We start from the raw sequence: 27,630 nt of genomic DNA, 5'->3' as shown, positions 1-27,630 counted from the left end.
ATGTAATTTTTAGATTTAATTTGTCCTCAAGTTAGTAGTATGACCGATTCAACCTAAAGAAGTATAGGGTCACAGCTGATTGAAAACCTTGACCTTGACGGCTGCTAATGAAGGATCAAAGATTCTTATTTTCATATATAAATCAGGTACAGCGCCACGGAGTAACGATAAAATTATTTTTGTGTAATTTATACGTCATAGATTCAAATCGTAGAAACAATCACTGATATTTGTATTAGGATAAACAGTCTATATAATACAATATTCATACTCACAGAGTATAATTCTTTTTCGTACCTTGTGTAAGTATGAGATAATTTGTACACCTGACGACCCGTGGTAGAAATACAACAACAGGTTTTTTTCATATCCAAGGTTTGAACCCAAAATTTCTGATTAAGGGTGAAACACTCCCACATGTGCACCACAAGCCATGTTGGTATCCTTAGGATAATTAAACCAAAATATGTCAGTGTTGTGAGTATGCCCCACAGGCATGACAGCACTACCCATAAACGCGTCATTCTAAGTCTAGGGAAAAGACTCGAAGACTAGTAAACTTTTACTCATAAGTCTTTTTAATAACAAAATTTAGTACCATTCTTTATGTTATAAATATATCCCTTCGTGTTATATGTTATCAATATACTTTACTCATCACCAAACTTTGACATAAACAAAATATTTTATAGCGAAAGGTGATCGATACATTCGAATAATGGAAGATCTACCAGGCTTCCGATTTCACCCAACGGAAGAAGAACTTCTCGAATTTTACCTAAAAAATAAGGTCCTTGGCAAAAAATCGCGATGCGATGTAATTGGTCTACTCAACATTTATCGTCATGATCCTTGGGACCTGCCAGGTATATTTCGATAACATTTATATATAATATCGTGGTACGTCTAATTTTTCGTTGTAGTGAATGTAATATAACTCTGTTTTATGTGAATTGAGCAGGGCTGGCAACAATTGGAGAAAGAGAATGGTATTTTTTTGTGCCAAGAGATAGAAAACATGGAAGTGGAGGGAGGCCTAATAGGACTACACAAAAGGGATTTTGGAAGGCAACTGGTTCTGATAAAAAAATTATTGGTTTATCAAATCCTAAAAATATAATTGGTCTTAAGAAGACTTTGGTTTTCTATACTGGAAGAGCACCTCGAGGCACTAAGACAGATTGGGTCATGAATGAATTTCGATTACCGGATACCGTCTCTTCGCCTCAGGTATTTCATACTTCAGTAGACTCTGTTCGTTTCATTTTATATGATACTCTTGTTAAAAGATAATCTTTGACATGTATCAATTTGAACTCAGTAGCTTTGGGATTAGAGTTAGATAATATATGTGTTTAAAAATCACTAAATAAGTACAAACGGTAGATTTTGAACTTAGTTAATTGGATGGGATATGGTAGAATTTTTGAGTTCGAACCCAAAAAATTCAAATTTTATATCCACCTTTGGTTAATTTTTCTCTTGAATCTTGTAATTTTGAACATTACATAACATTAGTATGGTTTATAAAAACATGTTATTGATAATAAAGTGAAAAGTTTGAAGTAAAGAGTTCTTAGATATATAAAAAGATGTTATTTTGTTTTGACCCGACTAAAGAAAGGAACTCGTATACAAGGGTGGAGCTAGGGTACCGGAAGGAGTTCATATGAACCCCTCGTCAAAAAATTGATATGAGCCTCCTTGGCTTCTTTGTATGTTTACTTCTTTATATTTTGAATCTCTTAGTGAAAATCCTGATTCTATTATCGATAGCATAAGATGGAATATAGAGTTAACAACTATTGCACTCATAAATTGTCCAAGTTACCCTATCGAAGATACTGAATTCAAAATTGTAAAATGCAGGACATAGTGTTGTGCAAAATATACAGAAAAGCGACATCATTGAAAGTGTTGGAACAAAGGGCTGCAATTGAAGAAGAAATGAACGGTACAAAGCATGTTCACAGCTCTCCTTGTTCGACAACCCTGCAGCCAATGGACGCCATGTCATTTTGTAACGAACATCATGAACCAACTGATCAGAGCCCCAATTTCTTTATGTCAATCAATAAGGATGAAGTAGAAGACGATATCTTATCAATTACTGAGCACAACCCGTTTGAAGTTTCAGCAGAAACCAAAGACGAGAGTAATTGCTTTAGGCCAAAATTACTGAATGGACAAGATAACCTGGCTGAACTACAAGTACCCAAATTCAGCATGGACTTTAGTCAGGACCCTGTCTGGATGCAATTGCGTAGCCCTTGGCTTGATAATTTTATCTTGACACCTTCCGCATTTGTGCATAACTTTTAGGCTATAAATTCGAATCGTTAAACCATTTATCCCAATTTCCTTGGATTTTTTTTCAAGAATCATAGTAGTGATATGTTCACTGCTACAACCTAACCTGCTGACCACTTGGGGTGTTTGTTCATAGTATCCTTAATGGATCCATAAGTAATATATAGCAACTGTCTTAGTGTTTTCCTTTTAGTGGTTTCATGTCTTGGTTTATAAATTATGAGCATTGACTAATGTTGGACATAAGTCTGGATTTGTAACAGAAACATGGAGCATTAATGTAAATTTTCAAATGGTAAACTCTTATTTAATTGGAATAAATTAGTAATTTTGCCCAAGTGTTATTGCAAAGAAATGGGAAGAAGAAGAAGTGTACGTATTTTAATAGAGGCGGAGCCATAATTTCAATTTTATAAGTTTTGAATTTTAAAATAGCTACTTCAAGTGTTAATTAACTTGGTTTATAAACTTAATATTTATACATATTTAATAAATTTTGTAACATAAATATAATAATTAAACAAATGCTACTGAGTTCAGTTGAAGTACTGTACATGATATAGCTCAGCCCTTGTATTTATCAATGACAACAGAATTTGTGGTCTCTAGATGGATCACCAGAATTTGTGGTCTCTTGACGGATCGCCTGAATTATGACTGTGAGTTCTAACTTAGAATTGAGCAAAAAATCCTGACGAGTGACGAGTCACTTTAACATGTTTATAGAAATATCTCCAACACTTGCTTTGCTTCAAACTTTGTCCAAATAAACTTCAAATTTGATATACAACCTTCTGATACTAATTTTAATAATTTTCAATGGTTAGATAAACTAGGGTAATCATGGTATGGTATGATACGATATTGAACTTCAATTTGATAATTTTGATTTTTCAAAATACTCTATAATTAATTCGTCTAACCAAATACACCCTTAGTGCGACTATAGTGACAATGTGACATCAGAGCAATATCGTTCCGTTTAAAGAAAAGGACAATAAAACAAAACAATTTCTCCAAAAGAGAGTCTTTTTAGTTTAACCTTATTACAAGCCGGGTTCATTCCTTAATTAAGAAAACAATATCAAGACTATTAATTACACATTTCTTCTTAATTTTTTGTAGTTTTACCTTAATTATTATACTTTGTAAAGATGTTATTGCTATGTTTTAGAAAGGATAAACTACATTATAGAAGAGTTATTTCATTCCTCAAATTGTCTACTTGTATCTTTTTTTCTCAATTTTAATTTATATATATATATATATATATATATATATTATATTTTATTTTCTTTCTATTAGTATATAACAATATCTTGAGCCAAGTGGATGGGTGAACCAAAATTTTCCTTGGGACAACGTGGGCTCCCCTACGAGTGCATGATACACTAGCACCAGAAATACACTAAAAAAATGCAATAAAAAATTGTCTACTCACTATATACAAGTGTGAGAATATTTGTAGCAAGAAAACAATTATTAAAATAAACAAAGATGGAATGATTTAATTAGAAATTTTAGATTTGAGTCTGAAAACAAAGAAACTTTTTATAGGTAGAGGCAGATCATATATATAGGGTTGCACGTGCACACGTTAATTTTGAAAAAAAATTATGTATATATATTTATATTGATTTTGAGAAACGATGAAAATTAAAATTTAATTAACAATGCACATACAAGGAATCTAGATTGCCCTTGTGCCGCTGGTTACCAGTACAAGCCAAAAAAATCACTTTTCAGGACATAGTTTTCTATTTTCAAAATCATGTTTAATTAAAATTCAGAAATAATATAAAATAATTTAGACGTTTTGTATGCATGCGCTGACTCTAGTGGCACACTGGCACTTAACATTTTTTTTCACGTGAGTGCTCTGATTCGAGCGGAATCAAAATTTAAAGTTTATGCATTTTATATTTTAATTTTTTAAATTACTAAATTCTATAACAATAATCCTTTAAGTTTTATAGATTCTTTTAAGACAAAAATAGAGTTTTCACTCAAAATTATTTATTTCAGCTGAACTAGTAAGCACACTCACCCTTCCTCCCTGCGGGGCTGCGGCCAACCTGATTTGAAATACAACTGATTTTAAAACAGGAACTATGGTCTGCTTTCTTTGGAAATCATTGCGCAGTGTAAATTCAAAAGACTGATTGATTTTGAAACCATTGTATTTGGTTTTTCAAAGGAAAGCAGGAACAATGAAGATGGATAAATTGAGCGACTTGAAGCACCTATTTGTTACTGTATTTCTTGCAAATTTTGCGTTGAATGTGATTCCTCCTGCCATAACTGATATCACAGTTGGCGCACTCTGCCCTTCTCAAGACGAATGCTCACTTGCCATTTATCTCTCTGGTTTTCAGCAAGCAGTGTGTAATCCAGATCTAACTTGTGAATCATTTTGACAAACAGTAGATATGCATTATCTGATTTCCAGTTTGCGTCTGCTAATTTCAGATCTTAGGGCTGGGATCAATGATGATGTTGCCATTGCTTGGACATCTATCTGATATATACGGAAGAAAAGCTTTGCTTACAGTTCCGGTAGCTGCCTCCATTATTCCGTCAGGTAAAAATTGTTTTCTAGTCACTAAATCGAAAACGCCCAAATCGGACCGCAAGTAACAAAAAGTTTTGCAGTAATATTGGCAATCGGCAGATCAACAAACTACTTCTACGTGTATTATGCTGTAAAAACCTTCACTGGTATGGTCAGTGACAGTGGAATTGAGTGCCTCTCCATTGCTTATGCGGTAACTATTGAGCCTAATTCAAATTCATAATACAATTTCCTTTTTGTTTTTTCTAATGCATACTTTTCTAGGCAGCTAATATATCAGAAGAAAAACGTGTTTCTGCAATTGGATTTGTTGCCGGCATAGGCTCTGCTGCATCTCTTTTGGGTACCATGGCTGCGCGCTTCCTCTGCACTGCACAGATCTTTCTGGTTCCCTTTTTCTCTCTAATTTACTTCCTCGCAATCATTTTCATTTTTACTTGTTACAATTCATTTTGCTTAGCTGTGTTCGTTGTTTTCATTGTGTAACGAAGATAGCTGCCATTTCTTCAATGGTTGCAACAATTTACATGAGAATATTTGTAAAGGAGACGAGCGGCCGTATTGACAGTGAACCACTAAATCAACCTATATTGGTCGATAATGGTGAAGAATGTTCTCAATCAAAAAGTGTGTCACAGAGCTTTAAGGAAGTGTTACCACTCAAGGATATTTTCTGCTTGCTGAAGAGTAGGTAAGATTTCAATTTCTCATAAAAGATTGTTGATTGACAATAATTATTGCTAACGATTGATTACTATTTTCCATTTTCTTATGGGACCAGTATGTCCGTTGAAATTATATGAAAAAGTATCCCATCCATAACATCAAATTTTAGCTAAAATATAGTTGATATTATTTTAATGTAAAGTGTAAAACCAACTCCAATTCACTACACCAAATTTTATACTAAAAAGAATATTCTCTTTATATTATTCTTTTTTTAATATTATATTATTATTATTTTCATTTATATTATCTTATTTCATAGAACAAATTCTTTTTTTTCCCTCATATTCACCTTATAATTCATATTCTTTTCCAATGTAATCATTTAATATAAAAATATTTTAAACCACAACTTTTTAAATAATATAAATTGCTAGCAAATATTATACATAATAATGAATAATACAAATAAAAGTGAAATCAAAGAAATACAATTAAATAAACATTACATAATTGTAACGTTTGCTTTAATTTCTATATAAATATTCAACGTTCAAGATTAGTATGTTGCTTCCAAAAATACTCTATTAATGCATTACGAAGTTAAAAAAAATGAGCATCTTTGTCCTTATATTTGTATTTTTTTTATTTTTGTGTAGGTTATAATTGTATTTTATACACTTATAGTTTATAGTAAAATTAACTAGAATTTTATATTTAAAATGTATTATAAAAATATTACACAAAAAATAATTAAGTATATCAAGAATTTAATTAAAATATGCAATTTATAAAATGTTAAATTAAAAATTTATATGGTGAAAATAATAATAACATATTAAAAATTTATATAGTGAAAATAATAATAACATTTTAAAATACCCCTAAACTATGTGAAATAGACCACTTATACCCTCTATTATATTTTGGGATAAAAAATACCCTCGCCGTTATCCCAAGAGACCACAAATACCCTCAAGAGTTAACTATCCAAATTTTTAGTGACGTGGCAAGCCACATGGGACTAATCCCTTCACCTAAGCATTGTCATCTTGATTCACTACAAAAGAACTAAACCTTTAGCGGCGATACAAGTCGCCACAACATCCCAAAATATTGCCACTAAAAGTTATGAGTGATTTTTAGTGGCAGCTAAGGCTGCAACAACCATTCCCTAGTATAACATATTTTTTCAACAAAAAAATATGATAATTAATTTTCAGTAGCAACCTAATTTTCTAAAATAAATAACATGCACTATCAATATTAAAAACATCCAATATTATTACGAAAATCATCAAAATTACTTCTCGATTCAAATCTCCTACTACATAATGCATCATTGTACATTTTATGCATTTACATATGACATAAAAATAAAACATATAGTGTCTTCAAACTCCTCCTTGATTGATATCATTTGTGATTTTTTAAAAACAATGAAGAAAAAAACACAAAATTAGAATTTAATGTTAAAATTTAAAAATCAGTTAAAACCTTTAGTGACGATATTCTGGGCTTTTGTGGCGACTTGTGTCGATGCTTAAGGTCTAGTTCTTTTGTAGTGAATCCTAGTTGGCAACCCTTAGGTGGAGGGATTGTTGACCATATCAGATGTGATTCCAAAGCATATTAGATGTGATATCGTTTGGAATCACATATGATATGGTCAACAGGGATTAGTCCCACTTGAATTGCCTCGTCACTAAAAATTTGGAGTGTTAACTCTTGAGGGTATTTGTGGTCTCTTGAGATAACGGCGGAGGAATTTTTTATCCCAAAATGTAACGAAGGGTATAAGTGATCTATTTTGCATAGTTCAAGGGCAATTTTGACCCTTTTCCGTTAAAAAAATGATTTAGTGTTGATGAATAATACCACACGAAATTTATTCAAACACTAAAATGGTGTTGGGTTTGATGTGACACTGTTCACACACTAAAATAGTGTTGGGTTGAAGCTCCAAAACATCAAGTTTACGATCAAAATTAAACTGTTTGACTTTCGAAATTCAAACTATGTCTTTAAATTAGAACATACTAAAGTACAAGTTCCAATCATATCGTCCTTTTTTTTTCTTTTTTTGGTGCAGCGTGACGCTTTCGCTAGCAACAGTGGTTGCTTTCTTGAATGGTCTAGGAGAAGGTGGACAACAAACTCCATATTTGGTACACAACTCTATAGCTCCCTTCAAGTGTCAATTGCAAGTATAAGTCATGATTATCTCATAGCTTCTAAAATTTTATTGTTTCACTATATATTTTGTAGTACTTCTTAAAAGCTCGACTTCAATACAACAAAGATAACTTTGCTGTTTTAATGCTTATTGGCTACACTGGAGCAGCAATTGGCCAGGTTTGTTTTCAAGTCTAACTTCTCTTTACAGAGTATAGCTGGATTAAGTGGGCACATTCTCAGTCTGTTAGATCTCAGATTAGATCTCAGCTCATAATTACTATGTAGTCTGTTTTTACTCTGGTTGTCAAACATGGTTTCGAATACATTTTTTCTTTGAGCTGAGGGTCAATCAGAAACAACCTCTCTATCTACATTGGGTATGTTGTTATCGTTTAGTACTGTTCCAAGTGATACCTCTTGTTAAATTTTGGTGCAGTTATTCTTGATGCCTCGGTTGGCTCCTATTACAGGAGAGGAGGCAATTCTCTCCTTATCCTGCATCGCTGGATTTATAAGTGTATGTATATGCTTCTTCAAACTTCTCTATTTTTCTATTTTCTGTATGCACTTATAATAACTTATTGAGAAAGTTCTTATTATTCTACAGATGCTAATTGTTAGCATTGCATGGGCAGTATGGGTAAGTTTAATCTTTCAAACAGCTAAACACATTGTCTGTTTTTTCAATAGTATATTTCAAATTTCAAGATATTTGATGTTTTTATTTCCCAAATACATTTCATGTTCATCGTCTCAGGTTCCTTATGTTGCTAATTTGTTGCCTATCATTGCCTTCCTTACAAGACCTGCTGTGAGTTTTCTTTGTTATATACTTCTAGGAAGAATTAACACTTTTTTTTTAGTTCTGTTGATTATTTGATCTGATAGTGTTTATAAAATGTAGTTACAAAGCATTGTTTCAAAACAAGTTGGGCCAAATGAACAGGTGAACAATTTAGATGTTGCTGATCTTCTACCTTAATTTTGATTTACTTATGTGTTGGATCAGTATTTTCTATTACATTAATTCTCTTTAATGTGATAGGGAATTGCTCAAGGGTGCATTGCAGGCATAAGCTCATTTGGCAATATTCTTTCTCCATTAATATATACTCCTCTAACAGGTAAGTTGAACCTTCAAATATTTTTCATGGTCAAAGTTGTGTGGCTCGGCAAAAATAATTACACGGTATATGTAAGGTATTTTTAAAAAACATTCTGTACAAATATATAGATTTTAAACATCTTGAACATAAGATTAGGTGTTGGCTTAGCGGTTGACGGGATTCAAAATTTACTTTGAGGTTCCAAATTCAAATCTCAAATAGTACATTTTTTTTATTTCTCGAACCCTCTTAGTGAAAATCCTGGATTTGTCGGCAATAGTACACTGGCTTTGTAGGATCTGAATGTCAAATTAAATATATTGTATTTCCTTGTATGCAGATCTATTTTTATCTGAGAAGGCTCCATTCAATTATCCTGGATTCAACTTGTTCTGCGTCGGCCTTGCTTGGGTAAGCACTATACTAAAGATTTTTGATAGATAGACAAATGAAGAGTTACCTTATTTCTATCAATGCCAAAATACACATTAATTAACTATATTTCACATTGCTAAAATAGTTTCTTAGGATGTCTAGTATGACTCAAATAATACCCAAATTCCGTGTTTTCTTATGATTCACAAGATGTACTTTAGTATATGATGAAGCAATTGCACCACCTTAACAGTGATTTTCCATGTATATCTTTTGCAGTTGATAGCTTTAATCCCTAGTATGATGATACAGTTTGGTCCCAAAAATTCAGTACTCAAAATCAGAGACGGTGGCTGTGGCTCGGATGCCTAATTTTTGAGGTTCTAAGTTCTTCGTTCTTTCAACTAATTTTAAAAAAATATGTATCATCTAGGAAGGTTTTCATTCACTTAAATCTCATAAAACTTAGAAGAGAAGTTGTCTCATCAAATGACTGAGATTAACGAGTAATACGTGCAATTACAAGCTGTAGGAGGTTTGTTAAAGACAAAACATGTCATAATGCATTTTTCTTTCAAGACGAATTTGGATTAGTCGGGCCTTGGGCATGTTTGTTTTGGTATTCAACCAACTTGCCCGATTTGTATGTGATGAACTTCATCAATGATAGCAAATCTTGATTATTTGTAATTAAAATCCGAGTGGGTAAGTGAACCCATAATAACTTAAATCCTTTTCTAAATAATGAGATGGCTCGATTGACTAGTCAATATTTATCTGGTTTCGAATTGAACCAGCTACCTGTCACAAGTCACAGCTGTAGAAGTAGAACTATCCACTGTCGTGGACAAAGTCTTTGTTTATTAAAATGAAAAACGATTACAACACAATTACATAAGTAAATTTATTCATAGCTGGGTCCTGCGTTGATGCAAGAGACTACAACAAACAGATGGTAAAGTTGTTACATAGAATCGACTAAGAGTCCATTTCCAAAAGACCTTTGGTTGCCACAATCAAGATTGTAGCCTGGGCTAACTCCAAGAATTTTGCAATATCTCCTGTAGAACCCAATTCGATTCTGGACCCTGCTGTCACTGCCACGACCACATTCTAGGCCACCATTGATGATGTTTGTGATGACACCGAATCCAGGGAGGCGATTGGCTGCTCTGTCAGCACCAGATGGTTGCCATCTTCCGGTGATGACATTGTGGCAAGAAGGCTTTGGTGATTGAGGGGTCATCCAGAACCAGATAGCTGATTTGAATGAGATAACTGGATCTGTGGCTACTAAATCAGGGTTGTTTAAAAGGTCCACTCCAATGGCTCTTCCACATGGCCCATAGTTGTAGTTGCTGTGTTAATTAATGTCAAAATTCATGTAAGTAGACCCAACAAAATTCATAACAAATAATTAAATTATGGTAACTTACTATGAAATTTGGATGGGGCCTCGTCCGAAATATTTCCTTCCACGAGCACAAGGCCATTGACCACTTGGTCTACAGTAGGTGCCCGGCTACCTAGTTCTCTAAGGAAACAGTAACCCCATGCGTATGGTCCATCTGGTGCTGAAGGCCATCCTCCTATCAATTGGTACATAATCAATTATTAGTACTAAAATTTCAACAAATATTATTTTTAGATTCATAATTATGAAATTATAATTCTTCAATCTTAAATGTTGAATCCATCAACTTCAAATCGATGTACCAGTAGTTTCATGGGAGGTTTGGGCAAAGAAAGCAGCGATTTCCCTTTTTCGGGTGGTGGTATAACCAGTAGTGTCAAAGCCACGAAAAGACCTGGCAGCATTGATGAATGCATTGTAACTATAGAAATTATTCTTTCCTTGGCAAGAATTTTCGTTGCGATGCTTAAGCATCTGATCAAACATGGAATGTGAGATGACGGCGCCTATGTCTCCAACAGGAGGACCGGGGCCAGGTGTAGGTGGTTTCGGAGAAGGACACTGGCTCTGGCAATTGCTGGGAGCACAATGGGCATCAGTGTAACCACACCAGCCAAAATTACTGCAACAGAGTCCCGCAGCACAACGCGCACCTCCACCTCCTGCCTGCCTACCACATTGTTCAGCCGAGACAGTTAACAATAAGAGTAAAAAGATTAAAGAAGAAGCCATGAATTCAGAAAGCCTCATTATAATAGAAGTAGTAACAAGTGATGGGAAGAGAGTGGTGAAGTAGAAGGTAATTATAGGTAAGGAGGGTGACAAAGCAGATGTTGACTAAACAAGACAATTCTCAATTTCTCATTAATATCTGTTTTATTGGGGCCACCTCTGCTAAGCAGCGGCTGTTATCTAGATTAAAGAAATACCCCGTTCGTTCACTTTTACTTGTTATATTTGAATTTTGACACATCTATCATGGAAATAGTTTATTTCTATTAATTGGTGTTTACTAGTATAAAATAACATGAAGAATTTTTTGTTTTTTTTAGTCTTTTCTTAAAGATTAAAAGTGAAAATCTATTTTAAAAGTAGTTGGATCTCAGCTCATTTCTTATTCTGCTGCATTTGGACTTTTGAGTCCCCAAAATTCACTCTCTGCCCTTTAGCTTCCCTGCATTTATGGGCTTCAGCCAATTTTTACCTGCCAACATAGTTTAGGCCTTAAATTCTGTTGTTTGCACAACAAAATGCAACCAAATACATAAATATCAATACCAAATAATAGTCTAACTTATATATATATATCAAGTGTTGACCAGTTAAAGGTATATGAACATGACTGGGGAATCAAATCATTCAAAATAATAAAAAATTATAAGAAAATGAAAAGAGGTGTTGAGAGCTTTTCTCCAAGTCTGATCAGTTTTAAAGGTAGTTCCAACCAGGATTTTACATCTATGATGGAAAGAAAACAAATTGGTTATGAACTAGTATTATCAAACCATAAGCAAATGCAAAGTAAGCTAAACCATGATATTTTAATCCAATAAATGAGCTACTGTTGTATCATCCAAATATATAAATATCAATACCAAATAATAGTCTAACTTATATATATATATATATATCAAGTGATCGATTATTGACAAATGGTGTTGTTGAGCAGAAACCATATCTTGTTGATGATTATCATGTAGTCTGTTTTTACTGTCAAACATGGTTTTGAATACATTTTTTCTTGAGCTGAGGGTCTATTGGAAACAACCTCTCTATCTCACACAAGATAGTGATAACCTCTACGTACACCCCTCCTTTCCCTTACCTCAGTACTTGTGAAATCACACTGGATATGTTGTTATCGTTTAGTACTGCTCCAAGTGATACCTCTTGTCAAATTTTGGTGCAGTTATTCTTGATGCCTCGATTGGCTCCTATTACTGGAGAGGAGGCAATTCTCTCCTTATCCTGCATCGCTGGATTTATAAGTGTATGTGCTTCTTCAAACTTCTCTATTTTTCTATTTTCTGTATGCACTTGTAATAACTTACTGAGTAAGTTCTTATTATTCTACAGATGCTGATTGTTAGCATTGCATGGGCAGTATGGGTAAGTTTAATCTTTCAAACACTTGAACACAATGTCTGATTTTTCATTAGTATATGTCAAATTTCAAGATATTTGATGTTTTTATTTCCCAAATACATTTCATGTTCGTCGTCTCAGGTTCCTTATGTTGCTAATTTGTTGCCTATTGTAACTTATATTATATGGAGAATGACTTGTTTCTCTTTATTCATCAAGACAAGATACTTATAGTCTTATACAAATACATATGCTTCTATGAAAGGAAACTAATCAAAGTAAATCAAGGATATCAACTAAGAATCTGCTCCTATAATTAAGTTAGCTATATATGGAAGGTATAATATTTACACCGATTATATTCTATAACACTTTCCCTCAAGCTGGAGCATAGATGTTGATCATGCCCAGCTTGTCACAAAGATAATTAACATGAGCTCCATTTAACTCCTTTGTGAACAAATCAGCTAGTTGTTCTCCTGTCTTTACATAAACGGTGTAAATCAAGTTATCTTGGATCTTCTCACGAATAAAATGACAATCTACCTCGATATGCTTTGTTCTTTCGTGATACACATGATTTGAGGCAATATGAAGAGCAGCGTGATTATCACACCAGAGTTTTGCTGGTGTAGAATGTCTCATTCCAATTTCTGTCAATATGTGATGTATCCACATGATCTCACATGTGGACTACGCCATAGCTCTATACTTATATTCTGCACTGGATCGGAATACAACACTTTGTTTCTTACTTCTCCACGACACCAAATTACCACCAACAAAGACACAATAACCAGTAGTATATCGTCTATTGGTTTTACATCCAGCCCAATCAACATCAACAAAGCACTCAATGCGAGTATGTGTGTGGTTACCATTTAAAATGCCAAGTCCAGGGGATGGGATCTTTTCAAGTAGTATAAGATCTGTTCCAAGGCATCCCAATGTTTGACTGTAGGTGCAGACATGAATTGGCTAACAACACTCGCTACAAAAGCAATATCTGGACGAGTTACAATGAGATAGTTTAGTTTCCCTACTAACCTCCTATATCTCTCTGGATCATCAAAGGGGTTGTCATCATCTCGGGTCAAATGCACATTAGGGACCATTGGAGTACTACAAGGTTTGGCTGCGAACTTTCCAGTTTCCACAAGTAGGTCAAGGATATACTTTCTCTGAGATAGAAAGATTCCCTTCTTGCTTCTAGTTACTTCTACTCCCAAAAAATATTTTAGTTGTCCCAAATCTTTTGTGTGGAATTTAGTATGCAAGAATGACTTGAGTGAAGAGATCCCCGAATAATCACTTCCTGTAATAACAATGTCATCAACATATACCACAAGAAGAAGAATGCCAAGTGTTGATTGTTTATAAAAGACTGAGTGATCGCACATGCTCATTTTCAGCCCAAATTCCTAAACTACTTCACTGAATTTGCCAAACCAAGCACGAGGGCTTTGTTCCAAACCATACAAGGATTTCTTAAGGTGACAAACTTTCCCATACTCCCCCTGAGCAACAAATCCAGGTGGTTGCTCCATATACACTTCTTCTTGGAGATCACCATGAAGAAATGCATTCTTGATATCTAGTTGGTGCAACGACCAATTCTTAGATGCAGCTAAGGAAATAAATAAGCGAACAAAAGTGAGTTTAGCCACTGGAGAAAATGTGTCTGAATAATCCACCCAATAAGTCTGAGCATATCATTTAGCCACTAGTCGAGCCTTAAGTCTAGCCACAGAGCCATCTGGAATAACTTTGACCGCAAATACCTATTTGCATCCCACTGCCTTCTTTCCTTTTGGTAAATCCACCAAGTCTCAAGTGTGATTCTCATCTAGTGCATGTATCTCCTCAAGCATTGCATTATACCATCTAGTGTGACTCAAGGCTTCCTTAATTGTCTTAGGAACAACGATAGAGTCTAGAGAAACAATCAAAGATCTAATACAGGATAAATGACCATAGGAAACAAAATTAGCAAAGGAGCAGGCAGATTTGCAACTATGTGTACCTATGCGAATAGCAATAGGGAGATCAAGATCTTCAGATCAAACGAATGAGGATCTGATGGCAAAGGGACTGGTGCAGGACATGTATCATTGGCCTCTCACCTCCTCGAGTAAACTTGTACAACCGGAGGTCTTACTACCGTAGATGGTGCAAGAGCTGACGGTATAGTACTCGATTGATCCTCAATAGATGATATGAGCAGTGGAGGGACAATATTTGATTCTTCTGTCAAAACACGGGCGACCTCATAGACTAACCACTCATCTTCCTTCCCCTGACTTGTAGAAATGAGAGGTGCATAAAAGAAAGATGTAGTCTCTGAAAATACCACATCAGTTAATACCAAATATTTGCCAAGTTCAGCAGAATAACATCGATACCCCTTCTAAAGAAAAGAATAGCCCAAAAAAATGTACTTCAATGCCTTTGGATCCAACTTAGTGACAGATGGTCGAACATTTCGAACATAACAAGTGATTCCAAACACCTTAGGTTCTACTGGAAATAGTGACTTGTTTGGAAACAGAAAGAACACTGTAAGGCCCATTACCAGCAAGAACACTGGATGACATGATTAATTAGAAAACAAGTCGTAGAGACTGCTTCTGCCCAAAACTGTTTAGGAACCCTCATTTGGAACAAAAATGCTGGAGTTATCTCAAGTATATGCCTATTCTTCCTCTAAGTAACTCTATTTTAAGAGGGTGTATCAACATATGAAGACTGGTGGAGAATGCCATGTTGTCTCATGTATGATTGAAATGATTCTGACATATATTCTTTAGCATTGTCACTCCTTAGAATACGTACCGAAGCATTGAATTGTGTTTTAACTTCAGCATAGAAGGCACAAAAGTGAGTAAACACTTCTGAGCGACTCTTCATGAAATAAATTCAAGTCATACGAGAAAAATCATCCACAAAAGTCATAAAATACTTATGCCCGATTTTGGAAATGGCTAGGCATGGTCCCCAAACATTAGAATGAACCAACTCAAAAACTGATTCTGCCCGCTTATTAAACCTTGGATTTAATGAGCTGCGATGATGTTTTGCAAATCGACATGACTCACATTCTAATGAAGAAATATTCTGGAATTGCGGACAAATCTTCTTTAGCAAGGGTAGAGAAGGATGTCCCAATCGACAATGTGCTTCAAATGGAGACACAACACTAGAGCAGGCAACAAACTGAGGCCCTCATTCATCCAAAATATAGAGATCGTCATATACATGTCCTTTACCAATAATCTGATTCGTCTTAAGATCTCGAAACAAACAATGATCCGAAAAGAACGAAATATAACAATTAAGGTCTCTGGTAACTTTGCTAACAGAAATCAAATTGAAGGCTAACTTTGGTAGACTTATAATACTGATGACAAGGTAATAGTGGAGGTTGGTTTAACAGTCCCATATCCAACACTGTTACAAGTTGATCCATCAGCTACAGTAACCGGAAAGGGAGCTTTGTGTGACTGAAAACTAGTAAAAATGCTAGGATTACCGGTCATGTGATTTGAGGCACCTAAATCAATCACCCATTTATTTGAAGAGGTGATAAGACATGTTTTATCTGATTCAATAAAGGCATTAACTAAAGTGGATTCCTTCAATAATTTCTGATATCGAGAGAATTCAGAAAACTCCTTTGCGGAAATCAAAATCATTTTATCAGACCTTTGAGTTCCCTGATTACAGTCAGTCATATTGCCAACAAAACGCTCATGGTACCAAAATGAATTGGTGGAGAAACCAACAAGTCCCAAACAGACTATAATCCCAAAAATAAGAGACAATACAATCACCAAAATAAAATGACTAACCAGATCTGACCGCTCCAAGACCAATCTGGCCAAAAAATAGAAACGAAAGGGATGTTGACCGGAAAGGCAATAATGTCTGAGAAGCCAACATATTTTCTGGACAACAACCCAAAAAATAGAAGGATGGTGACAGGTCGTCTTCTTTGATACTGCGTTTGAAGGTTTTGAGTTCCGACAAAATAACCTTATCGAAACAGCTCCAGAATGACTCAAACTTCAGATTTGAGTTCACAAACAGATCTCCAACAAAGATTCTTAGCACCCTTCTTGAATTTCCAGAATTTTGAAGCACCAGCTTCACTCGAGAAAGGCAGATAATCGAGCAACAGATTTCAGAGTTTCAATCCGAACCCAGGTGCTACAAAATGGATTCAGTACACTTAGACAATCAATTTCTCTAACACAGAAATGGTGTCCAGATTCAAAGGTGAAAGATAGAGCTCTCAACTACTTCCCCGAAGCCACAATAGCTTCCAGCGAAGTCACAGTGACTTCTAGCAAAGCCAAAATCCCAGCTTAGACAACTGCTCTAATACCATGTAACTTATATTATATGGAGAATGACTTGTTTCTCTTTATTCATCAAGACAAGATACTTATACAAATACATATGCTTCTATGAAAGGAAACTAATCAAAGTAAATCAAGGATATCAACTAAGAATCTGCTCCTATAATTAAGTTAGCCATATGGAAGATATAATATTTACACCTATTATATTCTATAACACCTATCATTGCCTTCCTTACAAGACCTGCTGTGGAAGATTAAACACTTTTTTTTGGTTCTGTTGATTATTTGATCTAATCATGTGTTGTAAAATGTAGTTACAAAGCATTGTTTCAAAACTAGTTGGGCCAAATGAACAGGTGAACAATTTAGATGTTGCTGATCTTCTACCTTAATTTTAATTTACTTATGTGTTGGATCAGTATTTTCTATTATCCTGGATTTGCTGGCAATAGCACACTGGCTTTGTAGGATCTGAATGTCAAATTAACTGTATTTTCTTTCCTCGTATGTAAATCTATTTTTATCTGAGAAGGCTCCATTCAATTATCCTGGATTCAACTTGTTCTGCGTCGGCCTTGCTTGGGTAAGCACTATACTAAAGAATTTTTGATAGGTAGACAAATAAAGAGTTACCTTATTTCTATCAATGCCAAAATGCACATTAATTAACTATATTTCACGTTGCTGAAATAGTTTCTTAGGATGTCTAGTATGACTCAAGCATTACTTGTAAATAATAGCAAATTCCGTGTCTTCTTATGATTCACAAGATGTATAAGCAATTGCACCACCTTAACAGTGATTTTCCATGTATATCTTTTGCAGTTGATAGCTTTAATCCCCAAGTATGATGATACAGTTTGGTCCCAAAAATGCAATACTCAAAATTAGAGACGGTGGCTGTACCTTGGATGCCTAATTTTTGAGGTTCAAAGTTCTTTCTTTCCACTCATTTAAAAAAAGAGGAACTTTCGCAAATAGTTACTCTAATAAATTTAATTATGTTCCATAGCTATAGTATGCATATTTATGGGTTGTAGCTATAGTTTAAGCTGTCTCGTTTGTATGATTCGCGGATTCATATAATTCGCAGGTTTGTATAATTCGCGGGTACATTTGTATAATTTAGTTAATTTTATATAAACTCAAAATAACAAATTTATACAATTACAAACATCAGAAGTGTAAACAGTTATACAAATTGTATTATACAAATTCCGAATTATACGAAAGTTATACAAATTATATTATACAAATTCCGAATTATACAAAAGTTATACAAATTCCAAATTATACAAAACTAAAAAGTTGAGCCGCGTAATTATAACTAAAAGTAGGTTGTCAATTGTAATTAAGACAAATTATAGCTATGTTAAGTAATTAACTTGTATATATTTGCTTTGTACGCGTAATTTTCCTTTTAAAAGAATATGTATCATCTAGAAAGGTTTTCATTCACTTAAATCTCATAAAACTTAGAAGAGAAGTTGTCTCATCAAATGACTGAGATTAACATGTAATACGTGCAATTAAAAGCTGTAGGAGGTCTGTTAAGGTCAAAATGTGTCGTAATCCATTTTTCTTTCGATACGAATTTGGATTAGTCAGATTTGTTTGGTATTCAACCAAATTGCCCTATTTGTATGTGATGAACTTTGTCAATGATAGCAAATCTTGATTATTTGTAATTAAAAGTCGAGTGGGTAGGTGAACCCATAGTAACTTAAATCCTTTTTCTAAATAATGAGATTGCTCGATTGACTGGTCAGTATTTATCTGGATTTAAATTGAACCAACTACCTGTCATAAGTCACAACTGTAGAAGTAGAACCATCCACTATCGTGGACAAAGTCTCTGTTTATTGAAATGAAAAACGATTATAAGTCGTTGTTCCATCATATTACAACACAATTACATAAGTAAATTTATTCATATCTAGGCCCTGCATTGTAACAAGAGAATACAACAAACAGATGATGAAGTCATTACATAGTATCGACTAAGAGTCCGTTTCCAAAAGACCTTTGGTTGCCACAATCAAGATTGTCACCAGGACTAACTCCGAGAATTCCGCAATACCTCCTGTAGAACCCAATTCGATCCTGGACCCTGCTGTCACTGCCATGACCACATTCTAGGCCACCATTGATGATGTTTGTGATGACACCAAATCCAGGGAGGCGATTGGCTGCTCTGTCAGCGCCAGATGGTTTCCATCTTCCAGTGATGACATCGTGGCAAGAAGGCTTTGGTGATTGTGGGGTCATCCAGAACCAGATAGCTGATTTGAATGAGATGACTGAATTTGTGGCTACTAAATCAGGATTGTTTAAAAGGTCCGCTCCGATGGCTCTTCCACATGGCCCATAGTTGTAGTTGCTGTACATGTCAAAATTCACATAATTAGACCCAACAAAATTCATAACAAATAATTAAATTATGGTAACTTACTATGAAATTTGGATGGGGCCTCGTCCGAAATATTTCCTTCCAGGAGCACAAGGCCATTGGCCACTCGGTGTACAGTAATCACCCGGGCTACCTTGTTCTCTAAGGAAGCAATAACCCCATGCGTATGGTCCATCTGGTGCCGTAGGCCATCCTCCTATATATACATAATCAATTATATTAGATCTCAATTGAAAAGTTGAATCCATCAAATTCAAATCGACGTACCAGTAGTTTCATGGGAGGTTTGGGCAAAGAAAGCAGCAATTTCCCTTTTACGGGCAGTAGTATCTCCAGTGGTGCCAAAGCCAGAAAAAGACTTTGCGGCACTAATAAAGGCATTGTAACTATAGAAATTATTCTTTCCTTGACAAGCATTATCGTTGCGATGCTTAAGCATCTGATCAAACATGGAATTTGAGATGACGCCGCCTATGTCTCCACCCGAAGGACCAGGGCCAGGTATAGGTGGTTTCGGAGGACCAGAAGGACACTGGCTTTGACATTTGCCAGGACCACAATAGTCATTAGTGTTACCACACCAGCCGAAATTGCTGCAACAGAGTCCCGCGGCGCAACGAGCACCTCCTGCCTGCCTACCACATTGTTCTGCCGAGGCAGTTAGCAATAAGAGAGAAAACAGCAAAGAAAGAGCTGTGAATTCAGAAAGTCTCATTTTAATGGAAGTAGTAAAGAGTGATGGGAAGGAAGTGGTGAAGTAGAAGGTATTTATAGGTAAAGAGGGACGAGGGTGACAAAGCCGATGTTGACTAAACAAGACACAATTCTCAATTTCTCATTGTTCTCTGTTTTATCCGGATCACCACGTATACTAACCGGCGGCTATTATCAGGATCAAATAAATATAGGTTCTATTTATTTTTATTTGTCATATTTAAACTTAACACATTCATCATAAAAATATAACTATTGACATGATTACTTTAATATTTTATTTCTATTAATTGATGTTTACTAGTATTAAATAACATAAAGAAATATTTTTGTCTTTTCTTAATTGATTAAAAGTGAAAAACTATTTGAAAAATAGTTTGATAAATAAAAATGAATAAATTAATAAGTGGCGGCTATTAGCTTCTTATTTTATTTTTTATTACTATTCGTGTTTCATTTTTTTTAGAGTATATATTTTTAAGGGGAAAGGCGGAAAGGAAATTAAATTAAAAAATAGTGGCGGCTCTTAACTTTCCAGACTTTTCAAATGCTTTCCTTTTAATAAATTTTACACTGCATAAGCAGATCTAATCGAGAAAAATAATTTAATTTTTTTTTAATTTAAAAAGGAGGGAAAATGATGCCCATTTATTAAAAGAATTACAAAAGCTATATACATGGTTTAAAAAAATATTAATTTAATCCAATATTAAAAAGTTTTTAAGTAGCTTGTCTCTAGAGAAAGCAACAACAATATCATATGTTTTTAATTTAATCCAATATTAAAAAGGCACTATTTCATTCGCAACAAATTATAAAGAAGGATTATTGCGTGAGTTAATTATTAAACGTTGAATTATATTAGTTTAATATTTTAAAATTAAAACTTATTTATTTAAAAAATTATATAAAAAATATTAGAAGTTACAATTATTTTTATGTTAATATGACAAAAAATATATTTCAAAATATTAATCAAAATACACGTTATTTGATTTTCTCGGAAAAAACTAAAAAAATGTCATAAACATGGAACAGACTATTATATAGAGTTTATGACTTTCCTAAGATGCTTAAATAATTGGTTTGATCAATTCTCTCTCATATATATTATATTAATATAATATATAAATTTGATCAATTCTATAGAGGCCCTTCACGTCTCTTGTATTAAAAAAAATCAAGTCAATCATATAATATCCTCAGTTGCTAGTACTATTCGTGGAGCTAGGTGGGTTCATATGTTTGCTAACTTTTTTGTACGATCGTATATTTGTATTAAAAAATTAAATAAATATATATATATATATGTTAACTTGTAAACCTCCAAATAAAATTGATTTAAAACTCTCAATTCATAATTTTAACTCCGCCTCGATACTATTGTAATTTGTTCATTAAAGTGTATTACAACTTAGGTATCCAAATTAGCCAGGGTCTCTTTTGCTTTGCGATCTAACTTCTAAATACTTTATTAATGATGCATTTGAGCATCTAGCTAGCTTTCTATGTATTAAGAGGGTTTTTAAAGCTAGTGCTAATATATTCTTCTGACAAATTCAGTAACTTTTAATAAGATTTTGTAATTATATTAGAAAACATATTATATATATATATATAATATTTAATTACAATTTTAGTTAGGTAAACGAGCTATGAGTTTAGTGACAAGTTTAAAATTCATAGACTTCAAATCATGTCTCATCCTCTAAGGTGTTTGACTAATCTTATTATTATAAGCTAGTTTAAATAGTGTATCAATATTTTTTGATTTATTTACGTGCTTGATAATATTTAAAGTGCATAAATTAAACCAAAATCAGACATAACCATCTCTGTGACTCATTTTAATAGAAAAAGTGTTTATTATAATTCTTTTATCAAAACAAATCCAGTTCCTTATTCGTATTAGTTTTTTATATTTTTATCCAAACACATAACTATTTATAAAATTAACATCAACGTCTAAAAGTGCTTTTTCACTTGTTGATGCTTATCAATGCCTTTGGTGTCATTTGAACCAACAAGAGTCTAATGATTATTGGTTTTCATAGTTACACATTAACTCAACTTCTAACCTCAAAACTCTTTCAATGAAATGATTTCCTTGATTGCCAAACGACATGAACTTAATAATATTCTTTGGACCCAAAAATATTGAGGTTCCAATAATTACTATTCTTAACAACGGGAGTTGCTCAAATAATAAATATTATTTACTTTTTGTGGAAAATTCCCCACTACTGTCTCCCATAGGAGTCTTGGTCGTATCTCAGTCCCAGTATAGTTGGGTTCAAGTTATCAATAGAACAAAAAGCCCGGGTACTACTGAGAAAACAAACTTTTTTGTCACAGCTACTTAGGTGTTGTGGAGTGTACATGGAGATGATGATTCAAGGAATTAAAACACAAAATCATTTGCACAAATTTTATGTTACCAAATGTGTTGTAACCACATACACATTGATTTGACTTTCGAAGTTGTAACTTCTTAAGGGAAAAAGTAATGCTTGTAGAAAAATTTGAGGTTCATTGATGGAGACTTCATTGAAATACATTGTATCTGTGTTGATTAAATGACTCAAGTGTAAAAAGGAAAAATGGAAAGACACTTGAGTAAATGAAAACTAGTATATGGACTAGCCCCATAATATAATGCTCACTTGATTTGGCATATTCTTGGGATATCTTTTACTCAATTATTATTCATTCACATGTGAAATTCACACAATGTTGACATGTAGGAATTAATTCACCTACTCAATTGTCAGTAATTGAACTTGTCACATCTAAATCTATCCAATTTATAGTATCAACATACCACCAATATTCAACTCAATAGTTCTTTACTTAACAATTTATAAACATTATTAGAAAACTAAAGAGGAGCTAGGTGTGTGAATTAACGATGTATAAAATATTTATACAATTAGATTATTTAACAGATAATGTCAGATAACTCTATTCAATAATAATAAAATGGTGATTGATAATCTTTTAGAAAATAATGTTAACTAACCTATTAAAATAAGGTCAAATTATAACTTAAGTGCTTTCCTAAATAATCTATATCTATATATTAATATAAAGCTAGATATAGAAACAGTGACGTGGCACCTCTCTATGGCCAGCTTTTGGATTTATATTTATTATCATTTTTTTGCCATTTTTCTGATTTTTAATTACATTTTTGGTTGATTTCTTCTATTAATTAATTAAAGGACTATTAATAAAAACTTCATAACACCCAATTATAAATATGGGATTCTAGAAAATGTCCAAATGAATGCAGCCCACGTTGAGGCACTTTAATACCAATTTAAACCCCTTTACTGTACAAATGTAATTAGGCACTATTAATGTACTTAATATTCATTTACTTATAATTATGCTCAAATTCGTTGGACTTCTCTTACGTTATATTACTATTTTTTTTTATTACTATAAATACTAAAGAAAATTATCTCAAGTGTATAACATTCTTACTTTCATTTCCATAGCTTTCATTATTGTTAATTTGCTCTTTTTTCATTTGAAACTCTTTTTTCAGAAAGAAAAAAAAAAGTTTGTCCTTTGTTTTGATTTTGGCACAATTATTGATTTTTCGTACTATTCTGATGCAATTTTTTGTTATTAGGAAATAATGAAGAATTGGCATATGGCTTTATTGGTGAAAAGTATTTGTCCAAATTCAAGCTTGAAAAAATAGTCATTATCAACAATATATCAAATTTTGTTACACTTATTATTTGTTACAAGTTTGTACATAATTATAAATGTAGATTTAAATGTAGTAATATTATCTTTTATGGGTTAAATTTTCTATTGTAATTTCAAGAATAATTATATTAATTTCATATTGAATTTTGGTTGATTTTGTACATGTTCCCAAAACAAATCACATCCTCATAAACTGTGGGTATTTCTTTCATCTGCAAATAATATATATATAAAAGAAAAGTGATGTAACACCTTTTTATTTGCCTAAAACATTTATTGATCCTTTGTTTATTATTATTTTTAATTATTTTGTTTTAAAAATTCATCTTCATTCTCCGTAGCTTTTATTCTTAATTAATTAATAATATATAATTCACATCAAATTACTTTAATTATATAAAAAAAATCAACTAATTAGTTTAATAAATTAAATATTTCTTTGACAAGAGTCAATCCACAAGAAAATTCCTTTCCATAAGTTTGCTCATCTCTGCGCAACAACTCCTAAAGAAGAAGTGAAAAGTTGTTCCTTAGCATCAATCCAAGGAAGATTTTTAATGTGCATCAATTTTTTAAAAAATAATTAATCACTAATAATTTCTGCCTCTGCCTCTTGATATTCTATCTTTCCCCTAAATAATTATTTATTTTGTTTAGATAGGTGTTATTAGAGATGTTATGAACTATATGCAATAACAGAAACGTCGAAACAAAATGTCTACAAAATTAATTGAAAATATCATTTATTTTTATTACTTTTACATTTTAGAAGATTGATTTTCGCTTGAAAGACAATTTTCTTTAATTCATAAACCACTTCTTAATATTATATGCGACTTAAAATTTAATTGGAATGTTTTTATTTGTATGATAGTCATTAATAGCTATAAATACAAATTATGAGATTTTAGTTGTTTTAACTTTATCCTTACTTAGTACTCCTAAAAGTTCTTAATCAAAAGTTCAAAAAAATAATAATATCTAAATTCATTAAGTATTTCATAATTTAATTAATATGGTAACTTCCCATTCCACATGTTAACGGGTAATTAGGATATATTTACATTTTCAATATTCTAATTTCTTTTTTTTTACATCTTAAAATCATATTAAATTGTTTATAAAAGGTTAAATAAAGTTAGAGCCTATTTGGTATTATTGCTAAAAACTGCTTAATTCTAAAAGCACTTTTTTAAAATGACTTTTTAAAAAGTGCTTTTGAAAAAAAAATTGTGCTTGACCAATTCATTTGAAAAGTGGTTTTGATAAGCAAATCATGTTTGACTAATCCTTTTTAAAAAGTTCCTTTGAGAGTCAAATTACGAAAAATGGCAAGTATCAATATACTTTTAATATTAAAATTATTTTATAGAGAGAAACTATTTTAAATATTTATTAAAAAATTTTAATTAAATTTTTTCTTAATTAAATTAAAATATACATATTTTCAATCAATATTATACATAAATAAATTAATTAAATATTAACATGATGACTTAAATATAATTCAAAATTTCAAGAGAAATAAATTTAAAAACCATTTCACAAATTAAACCACTATATATGATAAATTCACCACAAAAATAAAATAAAGTCCTTCATATTTTTATTCCTACAAAAATGTGTTGTTACATTTAATTCTGATTCTGTAAAATAAAACATAAAATAATATATAAAATGTAAAGTAATAATAATTGATAAACATAAATAAAATAAAAATTATTTTTTTTGAATGAAACTTAACCAAACTTATGAGATATGTTAATTAATTAATAAGGGATATATTTGTAAACTAGATATAGGACCCCGTGCCAGCACGGGGCCCAATATATATTATTTTTTTATTTTAATTTATGTCATATTATGGAATTTGAGAAGTTATTGAAATTTTTATATGATTTTAAAAATATTTTAAATTTTTAGCTATTGTGATTTGTAGTACTTTTTTTTTACATAATTTTGAAAATAATATTTATTACTCTCTTTGTTCTAATTTATGTGGCACACGCAGAATTTCAAATATTAACCATTTTTTATATGTGTCTTTAATATATTAAGTTGTTAATTATTGTATTTTATAGTACATTTTGGATCTAATTTTTTAATAATATATGTTATTTGCCATGTCCCAATTTATGTGGCATTAATTGATAGATTTGTTGGAGTCGAGAGATTTATTTTATTAATTATTGTAATTTATAGTTTTTTTTCGTCAATTTCAAACAATATATGTTGTTAATTGATAGAATACTTTTAATGTAATTTTTTTAAAAAAATATGTGTGACTATCCATGTCCCAATTTATGTGGCACATGTAAAGTTTTGACAATTAACTAAAATTTTAATACATTTAAAAAAATATTTTTAAGTCGTTAAATTTTAAGTAATTTAAATTATTGTATTATTTATTACAATTTATAATACTTTTAAAGTAGTTGAAATATTGTACTATTTATTATGATTTATAACACTTTTTTTTTTAATTTATGTCATATTATGGAATTTGAGAAGTTATTGAAATTTTTATATGATTTTAAAAATATTTTAAATTGTTAGCTATTGTGATTTGTAGTACATTTTTTTTACATAATTTTGAAAATAATATTTATTACTCTCTTTGTTCTAATTTATGTGGCACACGCAGAATTTCAAATATTAACCATTTTTTATATGCCTCTTTAATATATTAAGTTGTTAATTATTGTAGTTTATAGTACATTTTGAACCTAATTTTTTAATAATATATGTTATTTGCCATGTCCCAATTTATGTGGCATTAATTGATAGATTTGTTGGAGTCAAGAGATTTATTTTGTTAATTATTGTAATTTATAGTTTCTTTTTTGTCAATTTCAAACAATATATGTTGTTAATTGATAGAATACTTTTAATGTAATTTTTTTAAAAAAATATGTGTGACTGTCCATGTCCCAATTTATGTGGCACATGTAAAGTTTTGACAATTAACCAAAATTTTAATACATTTTAAAAAAAAATTTAAGTCGTTAAATTTTAAGTAATTTAAATTGTTGTATTATTTATTACAATTTATAATGCTTTTAAAGTAGTTTAAATATTGTACTATTTATTATGATTTATAACACTTTTTTTTTAATTTATGTCATATTATGGAATTTGAGAAGTTATTGAAATTTTTATATGATTTTAAAAATATTTTAAATTGTTAGCTATTGTGATTTGTAGTACTTTTTTTTAACATAATTTTGAAAATAATATTTATTACTCTCTTTGTTCTAATTTATGTGGCAGATGCAGAATTTCAAATATTAACCCTTTTTTATATGTCTCTTTAATATATTAAGTTGTTAATTATTGTATTTTTTAGTACATTTTGAACCTAATTTTTTAATAATATATGTTATTTGCCATGTCCCAATTTATGTGGCATTAATTGATAGATTTGTTGGAGTCGAGAGATTTATTTTGTTAATTATTGTAATTTATAGTTTCTTTTTCGTCAATTTCAAACAATATATGTTGTTAATTAATAGATTTTTTGGAGTGGACTATTTTTTTATTAATTATTGTAATTTATTGTTTCTTTTTCGTCAATTTCAAACAATATATGTTTATTATATAATCCATTTTATGTGGTACCAATAGAATTTAGAGAGTCAATTAAATTTTTTATATAAGTTTTAAATAATTAAGTTGTTAATTATGTAATGTATAGTATTACTTATATTATTTTTAAATAT

General features: G+C 31.7%; 3 protein-coding genes and 1 pseudogene across 6 annotated transcripts; 2 read left to right on the top strand and 2 right to left on the bottom strand.

Annotated features, from left to right (window-relative positions):
- The first annotated feature begins 634 nt into the window (after positions 1 to 634).
- Positions 635 to 2,502, top strand: LOC125865107 (NAC domain-containing protein 6). Its single transcript, XM_049545276.1, has 3 exons — positions 635 to 866; positions 962 to 1,230; positions 1,870 to 2,502. Exons 1-3 carry the CDS (start codon positions 719 to 721, stop codon positions 2,320 to 2,322), a joined length of 870 nt encoding a protein of 289 aa, XP_049401233.1. The 5' UTR covers positions 635 to 718; the 3' UTR covers positions 2,323 to 2,502.
- A 1,811-nt stretch (positions 2,503 to 4,313) lies between these two features.
- LOC125866138 (uncharacterized) lies at positions 4,314 to 18,015 on the top strand. Of its 3 annotated transcripts, XR_007446463.1 has the most exons (15): positions 4,315 to 4,691; positions 4,780 to 4,891; positions 4,963 to 5,075; positions 5,147 to 5,269; positions 5,374 to 5,573; positions 7,641 to 7,716; positions 7,817 to 7,903; positions 8,163 to 8,243; positions 8,334 to 8,366; positions 8,484 to 8,537; positions 8,631 to 8,672; positions 8,772 to 8,850; positions 9,173 to 9,243; positions 9,487 to 9,742; positions 9,957 to 10,092. XR_007446463.1 is itself a non-coding variant. In XM_049546441.1 (14 exons), exons 1-14 carry the CDS (start codon positions 4,521 to 4,523, stop codon positions 17,956 to 17,958), a joined length of 1,308 nt encoding a protein of 435 aa, XP_049402398.1. In that variant the 5' UTR covers positions 4,314 to 4,520; the 3' UTR covers positions 17,959 to 18,015. The 3 variants fall into 3 exon arrangements, 2 of the variants coding, with proteins under 2 accessions (XP_049402398.1, XP_049402396.1); XM_049546441.1 differs by lacking the exons at positions 9,487 to 9,742; positions 9,957 to 10,092 and adding an exon at positions 17,893 to 18,015 and having other exon boundaries at positions 4,314 to 4,691; XM_049546439.1 differs by lacking the exon at positions 9,957 to 10,092 and having other exon boundaries at positions 9,487 to 9,928.
- LOC125866140 (endochitinase 4-like) lies at positions 10,049 to 11,371 on the bottom strand (annotated as a pseudogene). Its single transcript, XR_007446464.1, has 3 exons — positions 10,924 to 11,371; positions 10,644 to 10,796; positions 10,049 to 10,565 (listed from the first exon to the last, which is right to left on the bottom strand). The product of XR_007446464.1 is annotated as an endochitinase 4-like (transcript).
- Positions 18,016 to 18,925: 910 nt separating the features above from the next.
- On the bottom strand, positions 18,926 to 20,317 carry LOC125866139 (endochitinase 4). The gene is made up of 3 exons (XM_049546442.1): positions 19,745 to 20,317; positions 19,520 to 19,673; positions 18,926 to 19,447 (listed from the first exon to the last, which is right to left on the bottom strand). Exons 1-3 carry the CDS (start codon positions 20,190 to 20,192, stop codon positions 19,054 to 19,056), a joined length of 996 nt encoding a protein of 331 aa, XP_049402399.1. The 5' UTR covers positions 20,193 to 20,317; the 3' UTR covers positions 18,926 to 19,053.
- Between the last annotated feature and the right edge of the window lie 7,313 nt (positions 20,318 to 27,630).

Source organism: Solanum stenotomum, chromosome 5 (genome assembly GCF_019186545.1).
Source record: "Solanum stenotomum isolate F172 chromosome 5, ASM1918654v1, whole genome shotgun sequence".
In the NCBI taxonomy this organism is placed as follows: domain Eukaryota; kingdom Viridiplantae; phylum Streptophyta; class Magnoliopsida; order Solanales; family Solanaceae; genus Solanum; species Solanum stenotomum.
This window is presented reverse-complemented; position numbering and strand designations above follow the sequence as displayed.

Bases quoted from the DNA above. Each gene is read 5' to 3' on its own strand.
- LOC125866138 (XM_049546439.1), top strand. From the start codon at position 4,521: ATGAAGATGGATAAATTGAGCGACTTGAAGCACCTATTTGTTACTGTA. The intron at 5,076-5,146 runs GTAACTATTGAG...ATACTTTTCTAG, and splicing joins GCCTCTCCATTGCTTATGCG to GCAGCTAATATATCAGAAGA. The intron at 8,367-8,483 runs GTAAGTTTAATC...TCATCGTCTCAG, and splicing joins GCATTGCATGGGCAGTATGG to GTTCCTTATGTTGCTAATTT.
- LOC125866139 (XM_049546442.1), bottom strand. From the start codon at position 20,192: ATGAGACTTTCTGAATTCACAGCTCTTTCTTTGCTGTTTTCTCTCTTA. The intron at 19,674-19,744 runs GTACGTCGATTT...ATGTATATATAG, and splicing joins AACCTCCCATGAAACTACTG to GAGGATGGCCTACGGCACCA. The intron at 19,448-19,519 runs GTAAGTTACCAT...TGACATGTACAG, and splicing joins GGCCCCATCCAAATTTCATA to CAACTACAACTATGGGCCAT.
- LOC125865107 (XM_049545276.1), top strand. From the start codon at position 719: ATGGAAGATCTACCAGGCTTCCGATTTCACCCAACGGAAGAAGAACTT. The intron at 867-961 runs GTATATTTCGAT...TGAATTGAGCAG, and splicing joins TGATCCTTGGGACCTGCCAG to GGCTGGCAACAATTGGAGAA. The intron at 1,231-1,869 runs GTATTTCATACT...TGTAAAATGCAG, and splicing joins ATACCGTCTCTTCGCCTCAG to GACATAGTGTTGTGCAAAAT.